Source organism: Puma concolor, chromosome A3, assembly GCF_028749965.1.
Source record: "Puma concolor isolate L17-30 chromosome A3, mPumCon1.1.hap2, whole genome shotgun sequence".
In the NCBI taxonomy this organism is placed as follows: domain Eukaryota; kingdom Metazoa; phylum Chordata; class Mammalia; order Carnivora; family Felidae; genus Puma; species Puma concolor.
The window spans coordinates 49163768-49180401 of record NC_141669.1 but is presented as its reverse complement, the minus strand read 5'-3'; the positions used below and the strand labels follow the sequence as shown (position 1 = coordinate 49180401).

General features: G+C 39.6%; 1 protein-coding gene across 2 annotated transcripts in view; it reads right to left on the bottom strand.

Annotated features, from left to right (window-relative positions):
• Nucleotides 1-2731, bottom strand: part of GCFC2 (GC-rich sequence DNA-binding factor 2) — a 55935-nt gene extending 53204 nt beyond the window's left edge. Inside the window, exon 1 of one of the 2 annotated variants that reach the window (XM_086700745.1) lies at nucleotides 2378-2731. In XM_086700745.1, the coding sequence (XP_086556871.1) occupies nucleotides 2378-2648 (271 nt within the window). In that variant the 5' untranslated portion in view covers nucleotides 2649-2731. The remainder of the gene's footprint in view (nucleotides 1-2377) is intronic. The other variant, XM_025932042.2, reaches the window with a different exon arrangement.
• Between the last annotated feature and the right edge of the window lie 13903 nt (nucleotides 2732-16634).

Genomic DNA, 16634 nt, shown 5'->3' with positions numbered 1-16634 from the left:
GAACTGAATGAACAAAATGTGAAGGAATTCATGGTATTATTGACAAGAAAGGGCTTGTCAGTTTACAATTATTTTGCATTTTTTTATGATTTTAAAACTTAAAGACTACATACATAGTACTCTTTATCTTTTTAAAAAAAAATTTTTTTTAATGTTTATTTTTGAAGGAGAGAGAGAGACAGAATGTGAGTGGGGGAGGGGCAGAGAGAGAGGGAGACACAGAATCGGAAGCAGGCTCTGGGCTCTGAGCTGTCAGTACAGAGCAGGATGCGGGGCTCGAACCCACGAACTGTGAGATCATGACCCGAGCCCAAGTCGGACGCTCAACCAACTGAGCCACCCAGGCGCCCCAGTACTCTTTATCTTAAAAATGTCCCACAATTAACAGATCTATGTAGAGTTAAAAAAAAAAAAAAAAAAAAATCTGGAGTAAGATCAAAACTTAGAAGACAAAGGAATACAAGTACAGATTCCCTCTTTCTTTGCTACTATTTATGACAACCCCGACCTGTTCCCAAAGTGGATGAACACCAGAGCAGTGGTTCTTGGAGCATGGTCCATCAACCTCTGGAAGTCCCTAGGACCCTTTCAGAGGGTCTGCGAGTTCAAAACTACTCTCATCACAATATTAGCATGTTATTTGCCCATTTTAATCTGATGCTATTTATATAATGAAGCAATAGCAGAGGCGGGTAAAACTCTTGGCTTCTTAGTATATATCAAGACAGTGACAACAATGTGTAGTAGCAGCCATTGTATTCTTCACCACCATGCATTGCCAGAAAAAAAAAAAAATCCAGTTGCACTTACCATCCTCAGTGCAGCAGTTAAAAGTCACTAACTTTATTAAATCGTGACCTTTGAGTCCACATCTTTTAAATATTCTGTGGAACAAAATGGAAGTGTGTATAAAGCACTTCCGGGTCACACTGAAACACAATGGTTGCCTCACTGAAAAGCACTTCTGTGAGCAGATGCAAGGTGAACTAGCCACGGTCTTCAAGGAGCAACACTATTTTACTTGAAAGAATGACAAATTCTAGTTATTTCTACATGTACACCTGACAAATTGTCTCAGAAATGAGTAAAGCTGTGCCTATCACTTCCAGAATTAGAGATTTCAAGTGAAAACTGGAATTTTGGAAAACATATCCTGCACCGTGAGCATCTTTGCAATACTTAAAGACTGATGATTAGCAGTAACACACTAACAGTAACAGATTTGGGGGGAGATACTGTTATCATAAAATGTACCAACGTTTGCAAACTCTGTGAACCAATGCTTTCCATAGTCCGTGCATGATGTAACCAATCATGCATGGGCAAAAGTTCCATTCAAGTGCAAAACCGACCAGTGGATTTTAATGTAACAGACTGGGCAAAAAAACCTGACAGATAACTGTTTCAGCTGCTTGTTGCAAACTGACCTTTAAGAAAGTACTGTTTGTTGACCTTTGTTGTAACACCAAAGCAGAACACCCTCAATCATCTAAAAGGCTATTAAGTATTCCTATTACACCCTGTACCTGCGGTTTTCTTTTCATATTTCAAATGAAACAACCTATCACAAGACTGAATGCAGAAGTATCAAGATTTGGAAATGGAAAACAATGTCACTCACTAGTTTTTTGTAAAATAGTTACGTGGGAGAGAATTTTTTTTTAACCTCAAAACTAACTGAAAACTGCATTCTTATTAAGCTCCAATTCTAACTGGAACACATTTTATGTAAACATCTTCATGCTGCTTAAATTCTAGATTTAAAAACGCAAAGGTACTTCAAAACGACTGCACTGTAGTTCCCGCCATTATTGGTACAGTCTACGGCGTCTTCAATTCATTGTGCTACCTGGTGACATCCACCGTCGTTGTAATCTGCGTTCCTGCAAATAACTGCTGAAAAACACAACAAGCAAAGGAAACGTGCCAAGTCTGTCACCTAGATTCTTCTGATGTACTATTCTGGTTAAGTGTTTTCTAGAAAGCTAACTGGGGACGTTTCCAAAAGTACATGAAACTTCCCCCTAACAGTACCAGAAAGCTTTTTTTTTTTTAATTCTATGACGATTAGGTTCTTCGTAAACAGCAAGTACCGCACTAAACCTATAACTGGGGAGAGTTCACCCGACGGTGCGAACACACAAGAGCCACAAACCCCAAAGGACTCTTTGTGGTCGCCCCAAGGAGCCCGACGTGGAGATGCGGGCGGCGGGCGAGTGAGTGCTGGGAAGCGTGCAGTCTGGCTCCAGGTCTCCGGAATTCAGCACTGCTGGAAGTTAGAGCGGTCACGGGAACCACCGGAGAAGCCCGAAGGCCTCTTCCCGCAGCCCCGCCCCTCGCCCCGTGTCACGTCGGCTCCCCAGCAGCCCAGCCTCACCTGGGACGTCGGAGCCTTCAGCTCGCTGAGCCGCCCCCGCGGCGCGCCGGGAACTTGCCCACACTCGGCCACGACCGCGAGGGCCCCGGGCCCGAGCACGCCAGTCCGTCACCTCCGCGCGGCCCCCGCCACTGGGCGGCCCTTCCTCTGTAGGGCCCGGGGCCGCCTGCTCCCCCGGAGCCTCGGGTTCAGCAGACCGCTCCTCGGCGTCATCGCTATCACTGGAGTGGGCTCGGCGCTGCCGGAAAGTCCTCTTCGGCCTGTGAGCCATAGCTGAGGCCCGGGCGCCAAGCGCGCGGTCTCTTCCGGTACCCGCCTGCGGGATCTCTGGCGTCCACGCTGGTGCGCGCTCCCGGTTATAAGGCCTGGCCGCCGCGTGCGCGCGCCCGTTTCGCGCGCCGTCCGCGCCGCCTTCGCCCTGCGCATGCGTGTTCTGCCTCTTTTGCTCTTTCTATCGAGTTCGGTTCCCAGGGCCGCCCTGGTTCCCTGGGCTGGCCTTGCAAAACGCTCTCTTTGCAAGGCTTGGCTGTGCTGTAGTGTTATGTGGTTGAAAGAGTCCCGTAGCCTCCTCGCGGTGAGCGCCACGATGGGCAGCACTCACAGGCTCTCCTTGTGCAAACCCTATCTAGGAATCAGGCACTATACCCACATCCTAGACTGGAACTGCATCTGCTCTTCTCTCTCCAACCAAGAATTAAACAAAACACCTGAAGTGTGTGGGGGTGGGGGTGGGGTGGGGAGGGTGGTGGGGAGATTGCTTCTGAAAGCTAAACAGTAAAATCTACACATAAATGATAGGTGCACGAATGAGCAAATATCAAACAAATGCTCTCAGGTGGCAAGGTTTCAACAGAACCTGGTTAAATGCCTTGGTCCTTAAGAAAAAAGAATATCTGAGAACAGAGAGTGATGTTGACAAAGATGCACAGCTGTAAGAAGGATGGCAAAAACCGTGGGAAACTTGGACTGTATTCATTAGCTCTTCAGAGAGAGAGGAAGCCTTTACCAGGGACTCTGCGTTGTTGGTCTCCTTGGTAAAGCCCATTCTTATTGGATGCCTCTGATCATGCCATCTGAAGCAAATAACCATTCAGTTCATTTAAATTCTCTTGCTGGGCTTTTCAGTCCATGCTTTAGAGTTCAGGAAGTCTTTCCAAGAGGCTCGTGGAAAAGATTGTTTTAAGAGATAAATTTCCAGGTGCTCACCTCCCTCCATACGTAGCTGCCTGAGAACCCCTACATTCATGCAGCTTCTGCCAATGTAGCCTTTCCTCCCCTTCTTATGAAGAGACACGATTCTTTGTCCATTCCAAATGTACTACAGTACATACCCCCACATGTAAAAGCCTTTGCAGCATGTAAAATTTTATTGTAGGACAAGAAAAAAAATACCTCTGAAGTCATCATAACAATTCTGGAAGCCAGAGGTTTCCAATGGCTTACTTTCAACAAAAATGGAGGACCAGTAGCGTCAGCATTGCTGAGTTGGTTAAGTAGCCTGAAGACTCTTGATTTTGGCTCAGGTCATGATCTCAGGGTTTGTGGAATCAATCCCTGTGTCAGCCTCTGCCTTGATAGCATGGAGCCCGTCTGGGATTCAGTCTCCCTCTCTCTGCCCCTTCCCTGCTTGAGTGCATGCACACGTACTCTGGCTCTCAAAAACAAAACAAAACAAAACAAACAAACAAACTTTTTAAAAAGTGGAGGGCCAACTTGAGCTGTCAACTACTCAAAATAATGTTTAATTATGAATCACTGATTTTTGCGTGGAGTTCAGACAGAGTTCTAAGAATAGATAGGCATTGAGAAAACGTACCCTTTCATATGTGGAGGGTTTTCTCAGTGCCTGTATAATATAAAATCAAAATATAATAATGTAACAATTAACCCTACACCATTGTAGCAATAAGTTACAGAAGTCTGTGGATGCATGCACTAATGTGTGTGGGCAGACCATCTTTGTCATTATGGGATGCATTCCCAACAAGAATGTTCTTTTGTCAAAAAAATGTAATGTGTTTTGATGTATTTATAGTGTTTTTCAAGCGTGTTGAAGTCCACTGGCCAAAAGCTACCAGGAGGACACTAAGTCAAATAAAGTTTATTTACCTTGTCTCAGAAAAAGAACATACAGACCAAAGAAACCATGCATTTCTTTGTAAGAGGGAGTAGAGTGTGGCTTATTAAAAGATTTAAGTTTGTGGTAGGAACTTCTTTTTTCAAGTTTTTAAATTCTAATTATTTAGCATACAATGTATTATTTGTTTTAGGTGTAGAATTTAGTGATTCATCACTTACACCCAGTGCTCATCAAAAGCACCATCTTTAATCCCCATCCCCCTATTTAACCCATTCCCCTACCCTCTCCCCTCTGGCAACCATCAATTTGTTCTCTATAGTGAAGAGGCTGTTTCCTGGGTTTCCTCCCTTTTTGCCCCCATGTTCCTTTATTTTGTTTCTTAAATTCCACTTATGAGTGAAATTATACATTTGTCTTTCTCTGTCTGAATTATTTCCCTTTCTGCTGGGAGTTTTTTTTTTTAATGTCTTATTTATTTTTGAGAGAGAGAGAGAGTGAGGGAGGAGCAGAGAGAGAGGGAGACACAGAATCTGAAGCAAGCTCCAGGCTCTGAGCTGTCAGCACAGAGCCTGACTTTCTGCTAGGAGATTTTTGAGAGCTCGGGGAAGCAGGGTCAGATTTTGATTGCATAATGTCAAAAAGCTGGGAGAGTTCAGCACCTGGGTGCTTTAGTAACTTTTTTCAAGAAATGGGAGGAACAGAACAAGAATCTGGGGTTGGAGTGTCATTAGCAAGAAAGCGGCAGTCACTCAGAAGAAAATTTGCAGTTACAGTATGGTCTTGACTTCCAGTTGAGTTGATTTTCACTTTCTTATTATTAAAATTAGAATGATGACTCAATCCAGGATAAAAAATTAGAGCTTTGCATTACAAAAAATTATATATATATATGTAAAATATACACACCACACAGATACATATATAAAATGTATACATACACACCACACACACTTTTATAGGGAAATATACATTGATAAATAAGAGACTTTCAAAGGGCACCTGGGTGGCTTGGTCAGTTAAACATCCAACTCTTGATTTCGGCCCAGGTCATGATCTCACGGTTCCTGAGACTGAGCACTGCATTGGGCTCTGCACTGATAGCACGAAGCCTGGTTGGGACTCCCTCTCTCCTCTCTCTGCTTCTCTCTCTCTCTCTCTCTCTCTCTCTCTCTCACATACACACACACATACATACATACACAAAATAAATAAAATTTAAAAAATATGGGGCACCTGGGGTGACTCAGTTGGTTAAACATCTGACATCGGCTCAGGTCATGATCTTGCAGTTGGTGAGTTTGAGCCCTGCATCCGGCTCTGTGCTACAGCTCTGAGCCTGGACCCTGCTTCAGATTTTGTTTCCCTCTCTCTCTGCCCCTGCCCCTTGCTCTCTATTACGCGTGGGCTTTCTCTCTAAGATGGATAAACATTAAAGAAAACAGTAAAAAATTAAAAATTAAAAAAATTAAGCATAAATGATATTTTATTAGATAAAATTTTGTAGGGCATAAGAATATGAATAGGAGGAGAAAAACAATGGTGTAAAGGGCTTGCATTTTTTATTTTATTTTATTTTTTTAACATTTATTTATTTTTGAGAGACAGAGAGAGATTGAGCACCAGTCGGGGAGGGGCATAAAGAGAGGGAGACAGAATCCTAAGCAGGCTCCAGGCTCTGAGCTGTCAGCACAGAGCCCCACTCGGGGCTCGAACTCATTAGCTGTGGGAATCATGACCTGGGCCGAAGTCAGATGCTTAACTGACTGAGCCATCCAGGCGCCCCTAGATTACATTAGGTACATTTAAATGAATGATAGAACGCATCCATTTAAAATAAAAGTGCCAAAATGTACAATACACCAGAAATTACATCCTTGGCAACTGTCAAAATTCGTGATGAGAACTTATAAATGTATACCTGAAAATGTGATGAGATAATGGATTTATTATTTATTTATTGACAGAGGGTGGGGAGGGACAGAGAGAAAGGGGGAGAGAGAGAGAGAGAGAAAGAGAGAGAGAGAGAGAGAGAGAGAGAGAGAGAGAGATTGAATCCCAAGCAGGCTCCGTGCTGTCATTGCAGAGTCCCAATGCAGGGCTTGGTCCCACAATGGTGAGATCATGGTCTGAGCTGAAATCAAGAGTCAGACGCTTAACTGACTGAGCCACCCAGGCGCCCCTGAGATAATGGAATTTTAAAACTTCTGAACGAGTATTAAAGGAAAAAAAAGTGTGGAGTTCACCATCACAGATGACTATAGCACCTCTAGCTTCTTTCTACTGACTATGGAAACCCCAGTTGCTCAAAAGACAGAAAGAACACTTCTTGCCTGGAAAGTGTCATAATAAGGATTGTATTTTTAAAATTGATTGGAGGGTAGAGCTATGGTTAAAATAGACATTGCAGTGCATTTTAAGGGTATATCCTATCAGTAAGCCAATTCTCTAGAAATCCACCCCCTTTCCCAAATCAGAATCTTTCACTAGGATATTAGCTTTGAGAATGAACCACAATTTATTGTCTCCACACAGTCTTGAGTTAACACTGCTGCTGGGAATGAAGAACTTGACAGCTGAGGCCAGGGTAGTGGCAACACATTTGACATGAGGAAGGTTGGTGGCTCTTTAGTTTCTCAGGTGAGAGTGTCAGAGGAGATGTAGTGGGTGACAGGGGAGAAACAGGTTGCTGAGCATACTAACTTTGGTGCAGCTGTGAGAAAGACCCCTTCCCCAAGTGTACCCAAGAAGTTGCAACTTTAAAGGGGAAGATGCCCCACGTGTTTATACATGGAGATAGGAAAGGAGTAGCCAGAGAGCAAGAACTGCTCTTTTTCATGAATGCTAGGAGTTTTAACGTTTATTTATTTTTTTGGGGACAGAGAGAGACAGAGCTTGAACGGGGGAGGGGCAGAGAGAGAGGGAGACACAGAATCGGAAACAGGCTCCAGGCTCTGAGCCATCAGCCCAGAGCCTGACGCGGGGCTCGAACTCACGGACCGCGAGATCGTGACCTGGCTGAAGTCGGACGCTTAACCGACTGCGCCACCCAGGTGCCCCTAGGAGTTTTTCTCCAAAGAGGGCAAGGATAATGCCGATCTCTTTTTCGCCCTACACTCTATTTACAATAATAGGTTGTTAAATTAATCCACTGATTATTAGGAGGCTTTGTATTATTTACCTGTTATATAATTAAAAACTCCAAGTTAGTAATTGGCATATGAAAAATATCAGCTTCTGGAAATCAGTGTCATATTTACTCAGACTTTTTCCCCTGAAATGAAATGACATTTTGTTTGGCTTCTCTTGCCCTTGATCTGTGGGTTCTGAGCTCCCTCTAGTGAGACACAGGCTACTTACAGAAGAATTGTGTCAAATAATCATTTGGAAATTGCTTCCTTTTTATTATAGAGCTATTTTTTCACTCTTGTTACAAGTAATGGGTATATATTCACTTTTTAAGCCAAACTATGTCAAAATTTCTCACATGACAAAATTTTGCACAGTCATGTTTATGAGTAAAGTATCACTCTCTCCCCTGAAAATTGAAAAAAAAGAAGTTATTGTGGAAATGCATCCATAAAATATGGACCTAATTGTACTTTCACTTTTCGGTATCTAATTTTTGAGCACTTACTATGATAGAAAACTTGTGCTGGGACGAGAGAGTCACAACATAGGTGAGATCCTGCTTCTGATGGTCAAGTGCTATTAGCCAAATTAGCCCTAGAGGTTGACTTTACTGGAAATGCTTTTTTTTTTTTTTTTAAAGGGCAAAGGAAGCAAGAATGGGGAAAAGACAGTCTTTTCAATAAATCATGTAGGGAAAACTGGATAGCTACTTGCAAAACAATCAAACTGGACCACTTTCTTATACCATACATAAAAATAAACTCAAAATGGATTAAAGACCTAAATGTGAGACTCAAAACCATAAAACTCCTAAAAGCAAACATAGGCAGTAATCTCTTGGACATTGGCCTTAACAACATATTTATGGATGTGTCTCCTCAGGCAAGGGAAACAAAAGCAAAAATAAACTATTGGGATTACATTGAAATAAAAAGCTTTTACACAGTAAAGGAAACCATCAACAAAACAAAAAGGCAACCTAGTGAATGGGAGATTTTTGCCAGTGATATGTTTGATAAGGTGTTAATATCCAAAATATGTAGAGGACGTATACAACTCAACACTAAAAAACTCTAAAGAATCCAATAAAAAAATATGGCCAGAGGACCTGAATAGACATTTTTCAGATGGTCAAGAGACATATGAAAAGATGCTCAATATCACTAACCATCAGGGAAATGAAAATCAAAGTCACAGTGAGATATTACCTCACACCAGTAAAAATGACTAGTATCAAAAGATAAGAAATAACACGTGTTGGCAAGGATGTGGAGAAAAAGAAATCTTCATGTACTGTTGGTAGGAATGTAAATTGGTACAACCAGTCTAGAAAATAGTATGAAGGTTGTTCAAAAAATTAAAAATAGTTATGCCATATTATCCAGTAAGTTCACTGTTGGATATTTACTCTCAAAACCAATGAAAATAGTAATTTGAAAAGATATGTGCACCTCCATATTCACTGCAGTGTTATTTACAATAGCCAAGATATGGAAACAACCCAAGTGTCTATAGATAGATAAATGGATAAAGACAATGTGGTGTATATATATACAATGGATTATTACACAACCATAGAAATGAATGAAATCTTGCCATTTGTGACAAGATGGCTGGAGCTAAAGGGCCTTATGCTAAGTGAAATAAGTCAGACAGAGAAAGACAAATACCATGTGATTTCACTTATACTTATAATCTAAAAAACAAGCAAATGAACAAACAAAAAATGAACAGATGCAAATACAGAAGACAAATTGGTGGTTGCCAGAGAGGAGGTGGGTAAGGGGATGGGTAAAATAGATGAAGGGGGTTAAAACAATTTTGGGTATAAACTTCCAGTTATAAAATACACAAGTCATGGATATGAAAACTACAGCATAGAGAACATAGTCAATAATATTTTAAGAACATTGTATGGTGAGAAATGGTGACTACACTTTTTGTGGCGAGTATTAGTAATTTATAGAATTGTTGAATCAATATGTTATATACCTGAAACTAATATAATACTATATTCAATTATATTTCAATAATAAAAAATTGTGGTAAGAACACTTAAAATGAGTTCTACCCTTTTAACAAAAATTTATTTATGTAAAGTTTATTTATTTATTTTTAGAGAGAGAGTGTGGGGAAAGAGAGAGAGGGAGAGTGAAAATCCCAAGCAGGCTCTGTGGCCGTTAGCTCAGAGCTCAATGTGGGGCTTGATCTCATGAACTAAACTAAGATCATGACCTGAGCCGTTTTCAAAAGTCAGATGTTTGACCAACTGAGCCAGCCAGGTGCCCCACTAAAATTTGTTTAAAGATTTTATATATTTTTTTTTTAATTTTTTTTCAACGTTTATTTATTTTTGGGACAGAGAGAGACAGAGCATGAACGGGGGAGGGGCAGAGAGAGAGGGAGACACAGAATCGGAAACAGGCTCCAGGCTCTGAGCCATCAGCCCAGAGCCTGACGCGGGGCTCGAACTCACGGACCGCAAGATCGTGACCTGGCTGAAGTCGGACGCTTAACCGACTGCGCCACCCAGGCGCCCCTAAAGATTTTATATTTTTAAGTAATTCCAACATGGGGCCTGAACTCATAATCCCTGAGACCAAGCGTCACATGCTCTACCAACTGAGCTAGCCAAGCACACACCTTTTAACGAGACTATAAGTGTACTGTACAATATTGTACAGCAGATCTCTAGAACCTTTTCATTTTGTGTAACTGAAACTTTATACCTGTTGAACATCAACTACCCATTCTTTCTCCTCCAAGATTCTGGCAACCACCCTTCTCCTTTCTGCTTCTAAGAGTTTGGCTATTTTAGATACCTTATATAAGTGGAATTATATAGTATTTGTCTTTCTGTGACGTAGCATAACATCCTCAAAGTTCATCCATATTGTTGCACATGGCAGGATTTTCTTCTTTAATGCTGAACATTTCATTATACATGTATACCACATTTTTATCCAGTTATTGGATGAAGGACATTTAGGTGGTTTCCAAATCTTAACTATTGTGAATAGTGCTGCAATGAACATAGGAGTGCATATATTTATTTGAGATCTTGATTTCAATTCTTGTGGATAAATACCCAGAAGTGGGATTGCTGGATCACATGGTAGTTTTATTTTTAATTAAAAAAAAATGTTTATTGATATATTTTGAGAGAGAGAGAGAGAGAGAGAGAGAAAGAGTGTGTGTGTGTGTGTGTGTGTAGGGGAGGGGCAGAGAGAGGGAGGGAGAGAGAATCCCAAGCCGGCTCCTCACTGTCAGGACAGAACCCAATGCGGGGCTCAAACTCATGAACCAAGAGATCATGACCTGAGTCGAAGTCAGCAGTTGGATGCTTAACTGACTGAGCCACCCAGGTGCCCCTATTTGAAATTTTTGAGGAACCTCCATACTGTTGTCCACATTGACTCTGCCATTCTACATTCCCACCAATAGTGTGCAAGAGTTCCAATTCCTCCACAACTTTGTCAACACTTACTGTTTTTTGTTTTAAATACTAGTTGTCCTAACAGGTGAGTAGTGATATCTCATTGTAGTTTTGATTTGGATTTCCCTGATGATTAGTGATGGTGAGTATCTTTTACATACCTATTGACCACTTTGGAGAAACTATTCAAAACTTTGCCCATTTTAAAATGGGATTATTTGTTTATTTGTTTGCAAATGAGTCATAGGAGTACCTCATATATTTTGGGTATTAGTCTCTTATCATATGTACAATTCGCAAATATTTTTCTTCCTTTTCATAGGTGATCTTTTCTCTATGTTGCATATTTCCTTTGCTGTACAGAAACTTTTTAGTTTGATGTCATTCCACTTATCTATTTTTTATTTTGTTGCCTGTGCTTTTGGTGTTTTATTGAAAAAAAAATCATTGCCAAGACCAATGTCATGAAGATCCCTAACATTTTCTTTTATGAGTTTTATAGTTTAAGGCTTTGTAGTTTAAGGTTAGAACTGATTGCATTAATATATTTTGAATTGATTAGTTTGTGTGTGTGGTGTAGAATTAAGTTCCATCTTTTTTTTTTTTTTTTTTTTTTTTTTTGAGAGAGAGAGACAGTGCAAGTGTGGGTGGGGGAGAGGGACAGAGGGAGAGAGAGAAAATCCCAAGCAGGCTCCACACTCAGCATGGAGCTTGATGTAGGGCTTGATCCCATGATCCTAGGATCATGACCTGAGCAGAAACCAACTCAGACAGTCAACTGACTGAGCCACCCAGGCAACCCCTGGGCCCCCTATTCTGTATTGTTCTATTTGTCTGTCCTTATGGCAGCACCATACTGCTTTTAATTATGGTGGCTTTGTAATATGTTTTGAAATCAGGAAATATGAAGTCTCCAACTTTGTTCTTCTTTCTTAAGGTTGTTTAGCTATTTGGCCTGCTTTATGGTTCCATATAAATTTTAGTTTTTTTAAATGTTTTTCTATGACTATCCAATTGATCCAATTAATTAAAAATCATGGAAAACTTCCAAACATATATAGTAAGTACACAGAACAATTTAATATACTCTTATCTCTCAGCTTTGATAATTTTCAACTTATTGGTAACTTGTTTCATCTCTACTCCAGTTCACTTTTCTCCTCATATGTGATTTTTCATCCATAATATTTCAGGTATCTCTAAAATGTAAGGACTATACTATTAAAAACCATAATTATAATACAATTATCTCAATTAAAAATAACTAATACTTTTTAACATCATAAAATGTCAATTAATATTCAAATGACAAATATTCATAAACATATATATATATATACACACATATATATGTATATATTTACTTTAAATTTGAATCAGGATCTAAATGAGGGTCAAGATAGTGATTAATTTATATCTTTTAAGTTTATTTTAATCTGTGATAACCTCTCTTTCTCTCACTCTTGGTCTTGCTTCCCTCCCTTGCATTCTTATAATTCATCTGTTTAAAACACTGCAGATTTGTTTTCCAGAGTCTGGTTGTTTTTTTGCTGATTGCTATGTACATGTTGTCATGTTTAACATGCTTCTTTGTCTGTTGTATTTCCTATAAGTAGAGGTTTACTCAGATTCAGGTTCAACTTTTATAGCAAGGATATCTCATAGATAGGGTTATTTTCTGCCATCAAAAGGCATATAGTGTTTAGTTGTCTGTGTGTGTGTGTGTGTGTGTGTGTGTGTGTGTGTGTGTGTGATAACAACTGCCATCAAAGCTTAATATCTAGGTCTGATAATTCAAGAGGGTTTGAAAATGGTGATATTCTATCATTCATTAAAAAAAAAACTTATTAGCTGGAAGGTTTTTTAAAAAAGAAACTTTGGGACACCTGGGTAGCTCAATCAGTTAAATGTCTGACTCTTGATTTCAGCTCAGGTCATGATCTCATGGTTCATGAGTTTGAGCCGTGCTTCAGGTTCTGCACTGACAGTGCGGAGTCTGCTTGGGATTCTCTCTTTCCTTCTCTTTGTCCCTCCCCTGCTTGTGTGTGTGTTCTCTCTCTCTCTCTCTCTCTCAAAAATAAATAAATACACTTCCAAATTTTTTAAAAAAAATAAGGGTGCCTCGTTGGCTTAGTCGGTTAAGTGTCTGACTTCAGCTCAGGTCTTGATCTCACAGGTTTGTGAATTGAAGCCCCACGTCGGGCTCTGTGCTGACAGCTCAGAGCCTGGAGCCTGCTTCGGATTCTGTGTGTGTGTGTCTCTCTCTCTGCCCCTTCCCCGCTCATGCTCTGTCTCTCTCTGTCTCAAAAATAAATAAACACTAAAAAATAAAAAAATAAAAATAAAAAAGAGAAACTTCTCATCTAATATTGGGTATTGAATAGTATCATTCATGCAAAAAAAAAAGTCTAAATGCTTATTCCTTTCTCTTTATTTAAACATTTTCAAAAAAAAAGTTGCTTCATAACATCCCCCTATAATGACCAATTAGTATTTTTCAGGTTTTATATGTGCTCACAGTTTGAACACAGAGGATGTGTTTCAGATCACTAGTTGTTCTTCTAATTGATAGTCAAATTATCGCCACTTTAGCCAAGGGAAACAAAAAACGTATACCAATGTTACTTAGGCAAAGAGGAAGAAGGAAGAGGAAGAGGAGGAGGAGGAGGAGGAGGAGGAGGAAGGGAAAATATTATCAAAATACAGGGTGTTTTATGAATGGCAATATAGGTAGTTCTTGTACAGACCTGGAAAGTAGAAATTGGACTCTTTCCATATCTTTTGTTGGCATGTCTGCTTCCTTATCTCTCATGAGGAATGAATCAACACATTCTCTCAACTTCTTAATTTTCATAGTGGGTAGAAATCCTTCTGAGTTTTACTCCATTCTAGCTTTATCTTTTACTCAGAACCTCCACTATTCTTATCATTGAGAAGCCTCAGGGAAAAATGAAGAGAACATAGGGAACTCTAAAACTATAACTATCGGGGCGCCTGGGTGGCTCAGTCGGTTAAGCGTCCGACTTCAGCTCAGGTCACGATCTCACGGTCCGTGAGTTCGAGCCCCGCGTCAGCCTCTGGGCTGATGGCTCAGAGCCTGGAGCCTGCTTCTGATTCTGTGCCTACCTCTCTCTCTGCCCCTCCCCCGTTCATGCTCTGTCTCTCTCTGTCTCAAAAATAAATAAAACGTTAAAAAAAATAAAATAAAACTATAACTATTAAAGTCTCAAGAAACTTCACATTTTCAAGGCTGAATTCTTGCCATTAGCTATGATAGCAATAATGATTCTCCTTCTCGGAACCCAAAGTTATCTCCTTGTGAGTTAAAAAAGAGGCTGCTTCGAGAATTTAGGCATTGTTCTCAATCCTAAATTCTAGCCTGTTATAAGCCGATTAAGACTGAATGCTACTGGAGACTAATACGGAGCTTCCAACTTAATTATCAACAAGCTGCATTTCTAAAACCTACCCACCTAGGTAGACTCTGCATGATCTGAAATCTGGATATTTAGTCTTGTAAAGGAAACATTAGAGAAAAAAATTTCCTGAAGCCTCAATGGAATAGACATTACCTGGTGATGCTAACAACTGACATCTTGGTAACACTCCAAGATTTTGATCTCAACTTAAAAGACATATATTACTTTCCTCTGACTATTTGATGTCCATTCCATTCAGAGACCTTAAATTTATAATTTTTAGGAATTGTCCAGAAGGCTCTGACTACAGAAATCTTTTACCCAAGATGACAGAACACATTGCTAATTCCAGAAAAAGTAGCTTCCACCCAAGAAAAGATTTATTTTCTATTTTTTTATCACTCGTTTGCTTTTCCTTTACTGTACCGTCAATCTTATTTATTATTGTATTTTTGATACCCTCTCTGAACTAAGTAAAAGACTTCTCAATGCAATATCCCTTATCTTTATTCTATTATTTTGGACTCTGTATGGTGTTTGCCACTTAAGAAAAAAATGAAACTTCCTGATGTGTTTTTCTCAGATCACAGCTAGGCTGTGAATTTAACTGTCTGCTGACAAATTTAATAACTGTTCCCTCAAACCCTTCAAAAGGTAGATTATCTTTTATAGGACCTTTCATAACTTAAATTTTCCTCACAACATTAATCTCAAACTTTATTTAGTCTTGCAGAAGTGAAACCTTGATTTCATGTTAGAAAAATGCTTTTGCTAAAATCATTACAAGTATATCAGCAAAACCTAGCCTTTCAAAAATAAGAACTAATATTAAGGACATTCTTCCTATAGCAATGAGTTTGTTCTCTTCAGAGATACACCTACTTTGCACCTCCTTTAACTCCACTCAGGGAATCTGCCCAATTTGAGGAACAAAAATTTTGCCTGTTCCTATTGTATTAATGTATACTTACACTCTTCATATACTGTCTCTGTTAGAGTACTACTTACATGAAATATACCTGCTTTCCACGCACTAATGTAATCTGTGCATTCAGAATAATGGTTAAAGATTTCCAGAAAATTAAAAGTATTGGGAAATCATGTTTCCCTGAAAACAATGTCCAGAATATATAAAAAGAAGCAAGCACAGGCTATTTGGAAAAATTTCGGGTAAGGAAAACGAATTCCCTCTTTATGCTTGGAAAGCATAAAGGAAAACTAACTCCCTCTATACATAGGCTACAATTCCCACAGTTAAAAAAAAAAAAGCACTACTGAAAAACAATGTAAAAAATTAGTAAAACTCACAAATTATACACCTTTGCCTCTTATAAACCGATAAACCAGTTTAAATTTAAGTTCATTAGCTAGAGTTATTGTAGAAAGTCACATAGCCTTAGAATTATTTTTAACTAGTGAAGGAAAAACATACGCTATAGCAATTATTTTTTTGTGTTTATGTACTAGAAAGCAAGTAAAACAGTGCATGACTAAGCTAAGGAAAAAGCTACCTGGCTTTCTAAAATAGACTCAGGTAGATTCTGGGACATATTTTCATTGCCTAGGATTTATATTGTAGGCCCCTGGCTCTGAGACTTATTACAAAGGTGAATAAATAATCATTTTGTTTCAGGTAATTGCCCTTTCCTTCCTTCCTTCCTTCCTTCCTTCCTTCCTTCCTTCCTTCCTTCCTTCCTTCCTTCCTTTCTTTCTTTCTTTCTTTCTTTCTTTCTTTCTTTCTTTCTTTCTTTCTTTCTTTCTTTCTTTCTTTCTTCTCTCTATTTTTGCAGTTGGCCAATGTATGTCATCCAGAATCTTAAATGTTACAGCATGACCATTGTCCTGTGAGATGACTCAACAACTCATCCTATGTCAGAAGGGAAAAGGGATGAACTGAAACCTTATTAGCTGTAAGTTGCAGAACACCTAAGCTGGTCAAGTACAAGTAGAATTCCCAGACACACTGAGGAGACTGTGAGGCTGTATACCACAGATTTAAATGACACCAACGCTCAGGACTATGGCGTTTTCTCCAGCAATGCTCGGGTGCCATTGGATGCCATGAAATGGAGTGGGGGAAAGTCATAGATTCCATGAATTCATAATTGGGGACATTGAGACAGGGTAGGGCTACGTAGTTAAGGGCAAACAACAGAGAAGTCTGATGGGGCATTGATTGAGTCCAGACTGATT